Source organism: Gouania willdenowi, chromosome 7 (assembly GCF_900634775.1).
Source record: "Gouania willdenowi chromosome 7, fGouWil2.1, whole genome shotgun sequence".
Lineage (NCBI taxonomy): Eukaryota > Metazoa > Chordata > Actinopteri > Blenniiformes > Gobiesocidae > Gouania > Gouania willdenowi.
The window spans coordinates 12,189,045-12,205,669 of NC_041050.1; the positions used below are offsets into that span (position 1 = coordinate 12,189,045).

At 37.6% G+C, this 16,625-nt stretch overlaps 2 protein-coding genes across 2 annotated transcripts; both read right to left on the bottom strand.

The window, feature by feature from the left end:
* Positions 1-18: 18 nt before the first annotated feature.
* Positions 19-5,711, bottom strand: LOC114467365 (tumor protein D54-like). Its single transcript, XM_028453586.1, has 9 exons — positions 5,627-5,711; positions 4,457-4,572; positions 4,224-4,372; positions 3,968-4,015; positions 3,490-3,591; positions 1,013-1,039; positions 295-321; positions 162-210; positions 19-100 (listed from the first exon to the last, which is right to left on the bottom strand). The coding sequence occupies exons 1-9, from the start codon at positions 5,637-5,639 to the stop codon at positions 23-25; spliced, it is 609 nt and encodes a 202-aa protein (XP_028309387.1). The 5' UTR covers positions 5,640-5,711; the 3' UTR covers positions 19-22.
* A 3,011-nt stretch (positions 5,712-8,722) lies between these two features.
* dnajc5aa (DnaJ (Hsp40) homolog, subfamily C, member 5aa) lies at positions 8,723-16,188 on the bottom strand. The gene is made up of 5 exons (XM_028453871.1): positions 16,020-16,188; positions 12,285-12,413; positions 11,905-12,118; positions 11,631-11,802; positions 8,723-10,676 (listed from the first exon to the last, which is right to left on the bottom strand). The coding sequence occupies exons 2-5, from the start codon at positions 12,392-12,394 to the stop codon at positions 10,573-10,575; spliced, it is 600 nt and encodes a 199-aa protein (XP_028309672.1). The 5' UTR covers positions 12,395-12,413; positions 16,020-16,188; the 3' UTR covers positions 8,723-10,572.
* Positions 16,189-16,625: the final 437 nt, after the last annotated feature.

Consider the following 16,625-nt stretch of genomic DNA (forward strand, 5'->3'; position numbering starts at 1 on the left):
TCTTTAATGTTATGGGTTTATCTCATGTGCTTTGACGCGAGGGTCTCTTTTCAAAGCCCCCGATGTCTTCATTGTTGCTCTGACTGGACGTCATCTTGCCCTGAGGATTCAGACAGGAGGTCAGCACAGTAGCCAGGAGGAGAGCTATCTTTAAAACTCACCTTTACGTTTCCAACCATTTCCTCAAAGGACTTAAAGGTGTTGGAATGTCTGGAAGGAGACGGGAGAACCAATAAATATTCAGATATTTCAGCGAGACGGGCAGTAACTAGGAGAAGACTGGTGGTGTTTTACCTCATGGAGGGCACACTGATGTTGTGACTGAGAAAGAAAGAAAGGAAAAAGTAAGCAAGTCATTCAAATGAAGTGAAAAAACACAAGTAAATAAACATTTATTTTAAAATGTTAACAAATTAATTCAAACAAATATACGTGGATAATAAAATACATGTCAATTGATAAATTAAAAAAAAATTAATTGAAAAAATAATTTAAAAACACATTATTAATAATATCGAAAGTCATTCTTAGAAAAATCTTTGTAAAATGTCTTGATCAATGATCCCTAAGCGCCACTTCGATTAACAGCCTCATTGTTTGCATTGTACAAGAAGTTGATCAATAACTGTGCTTATCTGAAAGAATAATGTTTTTTTTTTTTTATTAACTTATATAAGGTAATATTTTAAGTTATGTGTTTGTTTAGGAATATGGTAGATGATAAATGCAATAGAATAGAATGTTTTTAGTATTGTCATTATACACAAGGCACAATGAAATTAGGAGGCATCACTCGTGGTGCAAGATACAGAGAAATAAAGGATAAAGAGATAAAGAAGAAGAAAGATATTTAAACAAAACATTGTTTCATAACAAAGAGATTAAAATGAACATTTAAAAAGCAACTAATAATAGTTAGTCACACCTAGTTTCACAGACTAGTTGCTTTGAAATGAGTATTTGTGTGCTGACACTTCATTAGCTCAGCTAGTTCTTTACTGTCTATTCTTACCGTGGTGCACTCGGGAGAGGCAGAGCTCTATTGGAGATAAAAACAGACACAAAGATAACGTCACACCAGCTTCTCTCTCTATCAGGACAATAACAACAGTCTGAACAGCCACTGCTGGCCTCCAGATGTACCAATGTAATTGGATTAAAGGTGTTTACAGGCTGAACAAAAGTACCCGAGGGAAGACTTTCCAAGATGGTTTCAGGGTTTAAGAACTTTTACTTTGTAATTGGTGTGAAGAAAAAAAAATATCTGCGTATACTAATAGCTAAGGCAGCGTTTTTCAACCATGGGATTGCCTGGAGATAAAATGGGGTTGCCTGCAATGTTATTAATAATAAAAGAAAAGAAAATGAATGATTAAAATTATATATGTATATGTATTTCAAATTAAAACACCACAATAAATCTTAAACTATTTTATACTTTCACTTTTGCCAATACAAATCTAGTTCAAATAAAATGCAGCATAAAAACATCTGAGCTGGCGCATCATGTCACTTTGTGCTCTAACCCTGGCTACTCTAACTAACATGATCAAAAACTAATTTTAGGGGTCGCCAGAAATGTGCGATATAAAAATGGGGTCACTACAAGAAAAAGGTTAGGAACCACTGAACTAAAGCTAGTAGTAAAATAAAACAAGTTAAATAAATGTGATTTTTTTTTTTTTTTTTTTTTTTACCAAAGCCAGAATTGTGTTGCATATCCTTGGAGCAGCCTAAATGAACCATAGTGTCAGTATTATTTGTGCTATGTCTGATTGATTGAAGGATTTACTAATTTATTGATGTGGGCGTAGGCCTACAGTATACTATGATAGGTGATTTCTCATCTTGCTATTTTAATCTCTTTTTACAAGTACATCAATCTGTTTTTAAAGCCATTTTTTTTGTTGACATATCAATTGAACTGTGTAGGCTAGAGGCTATGCTAGATATATGTAGAAAACAGGAGCTCTATATAATCATATGAGAGCTTATGCTGCATCTAGATATTATAGTGATGTCATTGATAATTGACCTGGCCTGGCACAGCGTCAGAGTATTATTGTCTGCATTGAGTAGCTGCACGGTTGCTATCAAGCTAACCTGATAGTGGCGCCGCCAGGATTCAATTTCATAGTACGCACAGATCCGCCGCCAACCTTCCCATTTGAGTCTACATGAACCACGTGACTGGTCGAGCATTTCGAACTTTCGTTGTCACAACTCTCTCTCTAAACTTCAAATGCTTCAAAATCAGTTAGTGACAGATGATGTAAATGACAATCATTGGCCTTTATGTTAGGCTTCAATTAATTGGCTTAAAAAAATAAGTGGACTCAGCATGTCTAGCCTATTACAAACCAGCATCTTTATTATCCCCTCCCCAAAAACAATAATAAAAAAAACCTTTAATTTTTTTTTTCCCACACGTTCATAAAAATTGTACACACTGCTTACAGGATTCCGGCTGACGGCGCCACTGGTATAAGCTTTTTTATTTGGCAGTGGCCATCCGTACGGTTGCCGTATCAATATACCGACATTCCATTCGTACGCAGCGCCCCTCATTTCAGGTCACGTGACTAAGACTCAACCTAACCGTAAACCTAACCTTAACCCTTCACCTAACCCTAAAAATTGTTGCGATATAGGGCTTTAACCTAACCCTAACCCTAAGACGCTACGTACGTGTACTTTGGTAAACGTACCAATAGCACCAGGAGTTGTCCATACGGCATCTGTACAAATAGACACTCGTTGTTTTTCTGACTTGGTGGCAAAAGTATGCCCACTGCCTTTTTTCTGCTTGCTTGTACAATCGTCAGTGAAATAAAGGAACAGAATGGATTATGGGTGTGCAGTGCCGTGAATCTGACGATATGATACGATTCACGATTTGCATGTCACGATACGATACATCCCGATACTAAGCAATACGATATAAATCGCAATATATCTTAATATCAATAATTACAAATTTCACCTTTACAAGTACAAAATGGTATGAATTACAGTTTATTTCAATTTTTTTAACTTGTGAGTAAATGGTAACCAACTGTAATTCAAGTACAAATATAAAAAACAATTGGTATGTTTATCAAACTGTCAAATTACATTTTTCAAGAAAGTTTTACCTTTGCTTTTACAACAGATTCTGATTCTGTTAAGTTCTTAAATTCTTAAAAAATAAAGTAACCACATACATTTATAAAAGTGCCCAGTATGTTTTATGACCAGGTGTTTACGTGCTATGCATGTTCGTGCAATTAAATGTTTTTTCCATAAAAAACTTGATTAAAAAAATTGATTTGGACATTGTTTGGATTGATGCGATAATCGCTCCGTGATATATCGCGATATATTGTTGAATCAATTTTTTTTTTTCACCCTTAAAATGGAGTGAATAAAGTGAAGTTAATGAACATTCGTTTAATATGGATGGTGGTTGGATGGATGGATAGATGGATGGACATATTGTTGGATGGATACCTCATCTCTGTAAACCTCTTGGTGATGGCCACGCCCACAGTGGACAGTGCAGCTGTTGTCACCTGTCCTGCATGAGAGAGACCGTCTCGTGCCGTCACGTATCTGACCAACGGAGAGAAGAATAAAAGAAAATTCAGGAACACTTGGAACGATTTGTCCATATATTATGCAACAGCATTGCCAACACTGGCAGCAGCACTGTGTGACGTAGCTAACAATAAGCTCAGAGTGTCAGCGGCTGTATAGTCCATCTGGTGGCACAGGATTCCTCTCCTCTACTGATACCTCTGCTCACTGTGCTAAGTCAGGCTGTAAGGCTATTAACAGGGCACCAATCCTTGTTGACCTTTGAAATCCCATTGCATGTTTCTTAGACGTTTCTCATGCTAAACATGCGCGATGACGCACCAAGGAACTCCCTACACTACGACTCAGTGATGGCCAGATATGACGTGCTGTTCTGAAACATGTCACTCACACAGTGGAGTCTTTGATGTCTTCCAGAGTGGCCGACGCGGACAGATATCTAGAGAGAAGACAACACGTAGAGGCTGTCAGATTATTGCACCCCCTTAAGACGATGGCCTCCACTGTCATGTTTGTGCTTTTCATGGTTACGTAATCGTGCCACGCTAAGACAATGAGTAGAAGGTGTTCTGCTGTGACAGTGGGCACAATGAGAAGCTCAATGCACTAATATTTAGGCTTTTGATTATGGTGTCAGGTCCACTTACGGGGTTGAGGTCTGCACCTCTTGCCAGCCTTTGGACAAATTTTGCTTGATGCTACTGAGTGGGCCGAGTCCCAGCTGCCTTCTGATTTCTGCTGCGTATTTCTCTTTGCCGAAAAGTGCCTGCCTGAGAGTGTAAATCTCCTCCTCCGTCTGTGCACGGCGGGAAAAAAAAATCCAATCAATTCGGTGAAAACAACTACAACAACCCTTTTAACTCAAACAGGCTGACCCAACCTTTGCCAGTTGGAATCGAAGATGGTCAATGTCTTCATCTGTGAGGCCTGAGGGTGAATGTCCGTTTCCTGTAATCCTCGTGGAAAAGTATAAAGATGAAGACGCCCCACTAAAATCTATCAAATAACACAAAAAAGACCAGACTATTATCAACCTTGCTGTAGATTTGAAACCAAACCTCTAAGCACAAGTACTAAAGACCTTTAGATCACAGATTAGTAGCGTATGGATGGATATGTACATTCAAATATTTGGGCATAGATTTACATTGTTTGAAGAACCACTGCCGCAATTGATTTTACACACTCAAAGGGTCAGCTGATAAAAAAACCTTTGACATTAATTGGTCCCATAGCGTTAGCCAACAGAAGGAATTCTAAATTTGATGAGTCATTCAGAGCCCAATGACTATGACGGATTTTATTTCTTGTAAACAGAAAAAACGACAACATGCAGCCACGCCTTAAAAAACAACAAATAAATCCTGCATAATTAATTTCAAGAGGGGTGAAGCTTTAACTTCTTCCTTAAAATAAAAAAAAAAACTCCTGTATAACTTCAAATATTAGATTATAGAAGTTTTAAAATACATTAGTGGGAAATAAAAGTCTAATCAACATAAGTACGTGTAATAGATGAAATTGCTGATGTGAAATAATTTAGCCTGGAGCTTTTGGAAATAATGAACAATTCAACTTTTACTCACTATATTGTTGTAACCGTGATTTCAATGTTGCTTTCAAAAATAATTAAAGAAACATTTTATTATAAAATTATAATTACTTTTGGCATTGGCAGAACAAACATTTGTAGGAATTCCAACAAACCTTTATGCATCCCACCCATTCATTAGTAAGTAGATAGGTATACATTATGAATAGAAAAATAAAAAAAACAAAGTTTTAGAAATAATGACTGTCACATATGAACAAGCAAAGATAGATGAATTAAAATACATTTTTAATGGTCCAATATTGTTCTTCAACTTTCCAGCACAACATAAACACTGAAGCGTCACTCAGAGGCTTACTGCAGCTTAATATACAGTACATCCAACCAACTTTAATGCTATAACCTCAACTGACATTAACAAGCTTAGCCATAAATTGGATATAGCAACAAAGATGAACTTATTTAACACAAATAGATACATAAAAGAAATGACTTTACCTTCTCTGTTCATTGCTGCAACTTTTACCTACGAGCGTTTTAAAGAGTTGGTTTGAGCCAACGATCCCCATCAGATGAGCTGAGGAGTGGAGGGAGGAGGGAGGGGGGTAGGATCACTGTGGATATAATTAGCTTCAACACACACACACACATACACACACGGTTGCTGTGTGTGAATGACACTGTGCTTGAAAATACTTCACCTCTCATGTAAAGCCTCCTTTATTTCAGTGACTCCATATGGAGAGCTGCAGACGCCTGATGGGAATGTACAACATGGTTCCAGACAATAGAAAGATAAAATGATAATAGTGGAAGACCATCTCTGACCACTGATATATTGATCCTCGTAGCAGATGGACGATACAGGTTCCCTTTCTGTCACCTAAAAACCAGCAAATGAAGATGGAGATAACAGTAGATGAAGGTGACTGATCTGAATAAAAATTGCTAGTTTTAATGAGTCTTAATTTCAAAAGCCAAATTCAGATGGAATGGTCAAATGTAAGCAACAGAAAGGTGTGGGTCTACTGTATCCTGCCCAGTGTTACCTGTTCAGGCTGGTGGAGAAGATGTTTTATTCTATTTCTCTTCTTCAGTGTACACTAAGCGTATATTTAACTCAGCCAAAGAGGTAATATTTTCACCGGTGTTAATTCATTTGTTTGTCTGTTGGCAGGATTACGTCAAAAGTACTTAACAGATTTTGACAAATCTTTAACCAATGACAAACCTTACGCCATGGAATATTCCATTGAATATTGCAGAAGATCTGGATCAATATTCTGATCCTAGATCAGTTTTAAAAATTGAAAAATCCATTTACTTATTGGCGAAATTTTAAAAATCCATATCTTGGTTCGTAATTGATCGATTTTTATGAAGTTCTGTTGGATTTGTTCCTCAATTTCCTCAAAGGGTTTCATCCCTTTGATCAGATTAAGGCAAATATCTGGCAAAGAGCATGAAAGGCGGAGGTTTGTGCTCTCTGAGTACTTTTGGTATTATTGCTGTCTTTGATCTTCCATTTATGACCCTTTGATAACTTCTATTAGCAAGATAACCTGTCTTTTAATGAGCTCAACTCATCTAAAAGTGGTTTCCTTTTACCTCACTCCAACATACTTCATATTCACCAGATCCCAAACCACTGGAGCACTAATGGGATGTGATGGAACTGGAGTGACTGTGTGGTGTCAATTAGGATAAAGATCTCTGAAGAAAATTACTATATGTTTGTTGAATTAATGACACCAAAAGGGGAGTCAGTTCAAAAGTCTAAAATGGAATCCAAATTATACCGCCAAAGTGTACCTAATTATTTGGCTCGTGACTGTGCTTTTGATTTGGATATTGTTAAAATTAAGATACGGATACAGTTTTCCAGTTCATGCCCACAGGTTTTATGCTTCTTCAACTTCTCATTCCTCATCCTTTCATATTAGCATATATATATATATATATATATATATATATATATATATATATATATATATATATATATATATTCCCTGAAAAAGACACCTTTTTCAGGGAATTTATGTCTGAGAGTTTTAATGACAGTAAATAAATAATAATAAATTGAAAACAGTTTTAAAAAAAACAAAAAACAAACAACTGTTAGTAATAATAATAATAACTAATATATCTATACCTTATACCTAACTAAAATATTTTTACATCCCATTTATGCATATTATTCTGCTGTTTGTGTTTATTGAACTAATCTGAGTTGTGGGGCTTTTATGGGTTTAACTCACAAAAACTAATATTAAAAGCACCATCAAAACTTACCCTCCTTCTACCATAATGCGTTAACGTAAAACTAATTTTAATTCAGGGGATTGATTGCAATTTGCAAGTCAAGTTGCCCTGATCAGAAAGCACATTGTGTAGCAATGCTCGCAACTTGGAATTCATGGAAAATAACTTTCATTTTGAATACATAATTCTTCCAGATTACAGTCAGCCGAGCATTCACTGATGGATATCTGGAACTCAACACAGTGGTCTTTTGTTCTCTGATCAATACTTGCTCAATGCAAAAATATAATTAATGAGCCAGATTAGAAATTCTGAAAGGCAAAATTTGTTGGGCCTTCATGCAGTCAGGCACACCAACTACTGTACTTTGAATACTGGTGCCATAGGTTAACGAGTGCTGCACACAAATCCATAGAATGGAACAGAAAATATACTTATGAAGACCTGGTCAAGCTTCGTGCCATTTATAGTGGACATAGGTGAAAATAATTACTACGCGGAAGTCAAGAAAACTTCAAAGGAAACATCAAAGAAAGTTGTCAGTAAAAATACAGTATGTCAGAAGATCAAAGTTGATTTCCTGAGGAACAATTGTCTGAATAAATAAACCTTAACATACTATGGGTCAACATCGGATTCCTGATTAATCTGCTGCAATTCAGTCGAATATTTTCCAGTAATGAACACACGCACACACAGAGACACAAGTCAGAATGTTGAGGAACATTTATTCAACAGCAAATCAGACCAATGATCCACTTGTTTTCTTCCAGACACACAGTTACCATGCTACAACATAATGGTTTATATCTTATTTGGGCTGAGTCTATGTACACCTACCATAACAAACCATTCCTTGCAAATAGTAATGGCGACATCACAACACCTCAAACCATTTTCTAAAACATGACAAGGTATGAAATAAATAAAACTTTGGAGATGCATCGTAAAACCATTTCACTATTATTACATTATACATGATGTTGTGTTTTTATGGAATCTTTTCCTGATCATTGATCCATTATATTTGATGTCAACACAGTGCATTCAACTCAGAACTTTAACAGTAGCTTTTTTTTTTTTCAGTATTTCAATGAAAAGGCCATGACAGGAACATCTAAGTTTCATCAAAGGGTTACAGGACACATCATACAAGTGCCACAGAGATCAACATCCATACTGTTAATAGCAGAGGGTGGGCGTCAGGGGCTCACCAATTGTAAACCTTTGAAATGCATCATTAGCAGGTATGAAACCGACAAAGTGGCAAAGATGTTAATGGCAATTTATGGCAAAAAGTGTGCGAGAATAGAGTACGAAATATGTCTTTTTACTCAGAGCTGCCTGTCTCGCTGGCTCACCAGTGATATACCCAACGAGCATCATGGCTCCACGAGTAGGTTAATTTAAAAGAGTGCACAATGACAAACGACCACAGCATCGAACAAAAATATAAGAGCCATCAGCTCAAAACACAAAGACTGAGTGAGCACGTCACACCTATGTAGGTGTCCAAAGATCAAGTTTGATTCCTTCGAGGTGACCACACGCACGTTTCATTTTTACACCACACAAAAACATGTGATCCTCCGATAAACCTGGCCTTTCCGTTCTTTCTGGAGCTTCTACACATCCCGATGAACACGAGCACACACACAAACAAGGAATTTGCGACATTAGACAAATGTGTTACACGTGTAATGAATTTCTATGTCTAGAAATAGTTTGGCCATTAGAATAAAGCAACAATCAATAGGAAAGAAAGACTTACAGTAGCTGCACTTCAATCTATACACCAAAAATATGATCTCTTATAATTTAAATACCTCTTTTCTATTAGAGATTTATCTTAATTTGTTGTCAGTGTTCCTTTTAGCAGCGGATATGGCAAAACAACACTGGACTTCCCCGAGGCTGCACAGACTAGTAGTCACTGTTAGTACCGTTACCTTAAACAACTGGACTTGTTTAGAATTCTCATCCAAGAGGATTCTGACAAACGTACTGCTTTGAGAGCCACATTTGGTTTTCCGGCTTCAGGATATTAGCCGTAGGCTTTAAGGTAAAGAGTAATATTTTAACATATTTATCTTAATCTGTGTGGAAATTTATATTTACTTTTAATGAATCTAACGAGAAGAGCACTGTTGGTTATTTAAGTTTAACAATGCATCATAAGCATGTGCCCAAATTACACAAATTGAATACATTTCCATTTTAATGGATTACTTTAAATGTTGACTATAACCCTGGGTGGAGGCATTAGAGCATGCTTTGCTGTTCTAAACCTTAAGATTATTATTAGTATTAGCTGTTGATTGGTTTTAGTGTTTATCATCACCAAACCTTCTATGCAGCTGGTAATGTTGTAATGTTGCCACCTACTGGCAACATTATTGAAAAAAGCATGCCCATAGAAGTACAACAGTATTAAGAGATGTTTTAAGGTCTGTTTATCAGAAGAGTAAACTTCACATTAGCAGGAATTCATTAAAGCCTGCAAAAAAAAATAAAAATAAAAAGAATTAAGCATCATCATGAATACCATTATAACCACTTAGAGGAAACACAATTACAAACTGGAGATCTTATATGGCAGGTGATGCTTTCCACCGAATAATCATCAAACTTAAGTGAAAGTGTCCTAACACAAACATTTGATGATGGGATGCACGGCTGACAGCAAACACACACACACAAACACACACACACATTGAGCCTTTTCTCCTCCTCTTCTTAAGAATAATAAATAAACCTGTAATCTATTTATTTATCTGGCTCCTCCATGAGCTGCTTCACCCTGACATACAGCACAAAAACTAAAGTAAATCTGGATTTCATGTTGTTGTAATAGTGCATGCTACACTATTAGGTAAACATGGGAAGGGTGAGGAATGGTGTGGATAAAGGCTAAATAAACACAAACAGGGGATTAAAATGTAACTGATTGTTGGTTTTGTCTTTTTGCACGTGTAAGGGAGGGAGGGTAAGAAACAAAGCTGGCCAATCGAGGAAAGGTATAAGGGATCTGACTTCATTAGTTCCTATTTGGACCATGCTTACTAATCCCTCTCCCTTGTGATGCCCTCTCTGACGGATGGCCCCTTTGATTTGATCTCACTGAGGTGGAACAGGGAAGCAGGCAGGACCCCGAGGCTGGGACAGGACGGGAGTGTGTGACGTTAGTTGAAGCCGGTGTCGGTGTGGTAGGAGTAGTGTCCATCAGATGTTAGTTGGGTTGTCTCTGTTGCTCCTGGCTGCAAAACTATTGGATCACCACCAGCCTCTGTTTGACAAACACATACAATATTTTTTGTAATTATGCCAACAAAAACAAAATAAAACAGCCTTGTATTGAGAAAATAAGTCTTTGTCTTGGTCCAAAAAGAGAACTAATGAAGCAGGTTTTGCCTTCTTGCCATCTTTCTTTAAGAATGCCATGAAACAACAATACTCCAAGGTTGTTTATTTCCTTTGCAGGACCTGTTATGCTGCAATATTGTCTTTTTTGTTTCTCTTTTTTCTGTGACACTATTCATGTCAAAACTGGCTTTTTGATTTTTTGGTGAAAGTTTCTCGAATGTGGAAGTGTTCGTCTCGTTTATGTTAATCAATTGTATTGGAAAGTTTAAATAATAATAAATGAGAACTTTTGTGTCTTGATTCAAGACAAAATCCTTATTCTGTCTTGAGAAATTAGGCCAGCCAATCTTAAAGGTAGCCTCCCTGATGGCTCCACCTTTACCCCCCTCGCCCCTCCCCTCTGCGCTCCGTCTCACTCACAACAACAAACTTTGCCGTCAAATATATTAAAAAACGTGACCAAAAACAGAGTTTTTTGGTGACGCGCTTTCAGTGTGACCTCGTACATGCAAGGGTTTTTTTCCATTGGTCGAAGTTATTACAGATTTACAGCTGCTACAGTTGACAGGTTTTTTTCATTCCTTTTGCAGAGCACATAAGATCTTAATTTCTGTCAGGACATTAAGACAATTTCAACCAAAAACCTAAAAAGTGTATCTGGAGGAAATCGCCTACCCTCGCTTTAAACAGGTGAGTTTTCATTGCTGATTCTGTGTATGTACCTTGAGACTTGGATAATTAAAGAATTTCTGACTAGTTTTAAGCTCAATTTTTGTCTTTAGGGGCCAAGAAACAAGATTGAGACAAGATAATTTGATTAAATGAAGGATTGTTTTTGCTTCTTTCTTTGCAGTGTTGTAAAATGGTTCAGACTTGCCTCTCTCATCAGATTGCAGCTGAGCCTCGAGGTCCTCTGGAGACACATAGAAGTCCTGGTCTTGACCCTCTCGGGGCCGTGGTTTACATCGTCCACAGCAGCAGTTACAGCAGCAGCACAGGCAGCAGCAGAAGTAGCAACCAGTAGCCAAGCCGCAGAAAACAAACAAAGCCTGCACACGCACAATGGTAGGAGACACAGAAATACACAGAATGAGTTAAAGAGGCCACAGAGTGATTTTACGGCAGGTCCAGACCCCGTGCTCCCATTTTACCTTAGCCCACCAGCTTGAAAGGACAAAGTAAGTGTTGACATTTTCTTCTCCAAACTGCTCAGCCACGTACAGTCCAAGGGATCCGTATTTATCGTAAATATTACGCTTTGTGGGGTCATTCAGAATGGCGTGGGCATTGTTGATCTCCTTGAATTTATCCGCGGCTTCTGGATTTTCTGGATTCTTGTCAGGGTGGAACTTCAGTGCCAGTTTTCTGTGAATGACAACAGAAGCGTGAGTGTCACTACAATAGCACGGGGGCAGGGCCAATCCTCGTAAAATATGAGCTTTGCAGTTAATGGGCCTGGCGGACTCTGCTTCGCGGATGTACGCTCAAGTATGTTTGAGCCTTTAGTGGAAGGCGTCAGCAGCAACCTCACCTGTAAGACTTCTTGATGTCATCAGACGTGGCCACCTTATCGACTCCCAACACATGGTAAAGCGATTCGCCAGCGGTGGACAGAGAACGCTGCCTCTGATGCTCAGCCATGATACTTCACGCCAACAAACTGTAGCAAGAGACCGAGAAATAAGGTAAAAAATGTCTGACGTGAGGTCGTTGGACTGGTCCTCAGATGTCTAGATAAAATAAAGCTGATAAAATGGAGTCCAAGAAGTACCTCTGATGCTGAGAGAACCACCACAATTCACCAGTTTTAAACAACATGCAGAGTATATGATTTAGAACTTCAAAGATCAAAGAGCACAGACACACAGACTGTGAAGTGGCCCAAAGCCGCAGATATTAGAGAGTGGGAAACAATTATGGGTTTGACAGGTAGATCTTGGGAAGTTGGCTACTTGAAAAGTAGATCTTGAGTCATAAAAGGTTGGGCACCACTGCTGTAGATGCTCCCGTTGCATTGTTTTATCTGTCTCATTTACACCGAAGAGCTGTTTGCTTTACGTGACACGGCTTTATTTCACTCACATTTGTGCACACAGGTGAAAACCGATGAGCGAACGACAAAAATATCGATGGATTGGAGCGAAGCGGCTGAGCGCCGGACCTCTTCCCCAGTCTACCCGCTCTGAAAGCGGGGGCAGCATCTGCTGTTAGAGTGTATGTTTTGATGTGTGCGCAAGCTTGTTTTATGTATTCAGCCTGAGCATGTTAAAAGAGAGGAGCAATGCACTCCTGTTTACTTTCGCTTTCATACCGGAGACTTCTGTCCGTTTCAGGGCGGTGGTGGACACAGAAGTGCGCGTGTGTGCGTGTATGAGTTTGCGCCCCACCACTGCTGTGCACAGGGCCGGCTTTCCCGACAGGCAACACAGGCGGCTGCCTAGGACACCAAATTGCACCCACCCCCAAATAAAATTAATAATCCATCCATCCATCCATTTTCATACCCGCTTATTCCCGTTTAACAGGGTCGCGGGGGTCTGCCGGTGCCAATTTCCGGCTCTCATAGGGCGCTTGGCGGGGGTACACCCTGGACAGGGCGCCAGTCCATCACAGGGCAACACAGACACAGACAACCATTCACTCTCATTCACTCCTATGGGCAATTTAGAGACTCCAATCAACCTTACAGTCATCTTTTTGGATTGTGGGAGGAAGCCGGAGTACCCGGAGGAAACCCACGCAGCACGGGGAGAACATGCAAACTCAAAATTATTAATAATAATAATAATGATTTAAAAATATGTAATAAACGTGAACAATCTTACAATCATTGTACATGTTTCTCGTAATTAAAAACTAATATTAAAAATCTGTAACGATACCTGCTGATCTTCTGCCCATATTTATGAATATTTATATTTATTTTATTTGAATTTAAAATTCTATTGTGTTGTTTGCACATTGTGTTCTTTGGTTTTAAGATTTTTGTTACTGACTAGTAAAACCAAACAGGAAAGTAGAAATTTTCTTCCACTGAAACTTTTATATTGATTGCACTGTTTTGCATTGCTTTTGGATTTTTGCACCATTGTTGTTGTTGTTGTTCCTTCAGGACATTTTACTATAGCTATAGGTGTTATATTGTTTTACAGTGTATTATTTAAATTTTTTAAATCGGTTGTATTTTTTTTTTTTTCAAAGGTTTGTTGTGTGGCAGAATTGCATTGTTTAGTCTTCATGTTTAAAAAAAAATAATAATAATGATGTGTACATACTGTGTAAAAAAAAAAATAACACTTTAATTACTTTTAATTTCGATGATGATGTCATCAAACTGTTTCCTGTATTGTGCATGCATACATTCAGTGTTGATAAATCAAGTAAATATGCTTAACGGACTATAAGATATATCCCTATTTTTTGGGTGCCAATTTTAAATATTTTTTTTTATTTAAAAAATCAATTTAAAAAAAAATATATATGTATATATATATATATATTTTTTTTTTTTTTTTTTTGTCTGATATTTAATCAATATGTTTGTGTATTTGTGCAAAACAATGCTTTCAATGTGTTGCAATGGTTACTTGATGCACTTAATTTTATGATGGCAATGTGTAATGCCTGCAATATTTATGTATGTATGTGTGTCATTTTATTTTCATAAATTATAATCTGTTCAGATCAGTGTTTAAACTGATACAAAGGATAAATTATTTTTTCTTATTTTTGTGCATTGTCAGTAACTCAGGGTGATTTATCCTTAATGTTCTCACTTACAGTTGTTACAATGTCGTCATTATGTTGTCATGGTTACTTTGAGACTTCTACACAGTAGTTTCAGTGAAAAGAAAATTGTTGCACTTTATTTTATGATGGCAGTGTGTAAAACTGGGTTTACTTTTTTTCCGTGAAAATGTGCAAAAACACTAATAATAAATAATAAATAGGATGTTTTGAAGAAAATAGTTTTGACTGAATTTTTCCTCTGAATGATCAATATCTTCTGATGAACATATACAGCAACTTGATTTTTTTATCTCTACGTTTAATTTTGATATTAACTAGGTAGAATATTGCAATATATCGCGGTGTATCGTGATAATATGGTATCGTGATACATATCGTATTGCAACATCCTTGCCAATACTCACCCCTATCCCCCACTGTGTTAAAAGTTGCCCATCTCCGTTATACTGCAGATATTTGTGGGTTTTCTCCTGATATTCTGATTTTCTTCCATACTAGCTCAGGCTAGGCTCAGAACCTATAAAAGGAGTTACATGTGTTTTTCTACTAGTAATCTTCCTGGTTAATGTTAAGGCTAATGCACAGTTCTCTACATCTTGGAATTATTTTTAAAGTAGTGTTCTCCTCTAGTATAAATGATCTTGATTGAGTGATGTAAACCAATGACATCATGGCAGAACACAAATGTCTGCACTGATTTTTTAAGTGACAATAACTACGCTAAGACTAATTGAAGAAATATGCATGCCAACAAAAACTACAGGTTTTTTTTTTTTTTTTTCTTTCTTCAACAAATACAATTTCAAATATAACGTTCACAGGGGTCGAAATCCAATCAGAACTAAGTTTATTTTTGGAAGGTATCCAATCAAATCTACTTTGGTTGCGTGGAAGGCGGGACAAACCCTAATACAGTCCCATATCAGGTTGATCAATGGCAATTAAAATGTAAAAAAAAAAAAAATGCAAAAAATTGTAACAGATTTAGTCAACCAAAACTAGACTAACTGATGACTACATTTAGACTAAAAAATAAAATGTGTATTCAAAAGACTAAAACTAAAACTAAATCAATGTTTGCTGTCAAAATTAACACTGCTGCATAGCAGATAAAAACTGCTATTCCATATAGAAAATACACCTGCCTCCAAATGGGTGTCAGCTCCACTCTAATAGTGCGTTTGAAACCGTTGCAGGGTTTTTTCAATCGTTTTTCCTAATTTTCCTTTCTGGTGATTATTTATTTATTTATATCTGTATATGATTACAATCGTGGGGTAAATTCTGTGTAAGGAGGATTACAGTGTGAGAATGCGATGCTGGGATCGTAATCTGTGTGCAAGCATCATCATCTGCACTGTGCACTGCTGTAGCGCACAGCATCCATGTTGGTTGTTTCCCGGCCTGCTCTGGATGCAGAGACGGGGGGAAAGGAGGATAGGAACCGCTCACGGACACGGCGCAGGGCGGAGTGCAGTGCGGGGACTCGAACCACGGAGGTGTGCGGGAGGCTCACCTTTCACTTCGGCTCCGATGCGCTGCAAAACGAGCGATCCCGGCAGGTCGTGATTGTCTGACAGTGCGTGACTATGGCCGCATCTCGCACGTACCCGAGCCTCTGTGGATGGATCCAAGCGCACCAACCACAAGCGGATGCAGCAGTCCGGAGGCCCCGCCCTCCATGGCTCAACGTGCGCGTTCACGACTGGACGCTGAAGGATTACGGAGGTAGATCAGTCTTTATTATTTAAATAAAAATAAAACATTTTCAATCAAAGAAAAAAATGTGTTCAAATGCAATTATGTGTGTCTCAAACTTTTTTTTTTTTTTTTTTTGCATTTGGACACTTTTTTTTCTTGATTGAAAATGTAAATTTTAATTTGAAGTGAACATTTTTTTGATTGTTTTTTCCTTTTTTAAGTCATTTAATTTATCTATTTATTTATGAATGATTGAGACACAAATCTACCTCCATAAAGGATGGATGTAAATATGCGATTGTGGTTACCTGGCTACAGCCCATCATCACCATCACAGACTTAATCTATCGCAAGAGACACAGATCACCAGAATGTTCTTGTGACAAAGATCATAAGCCAGACATGGGCAACTGTTCCCTCG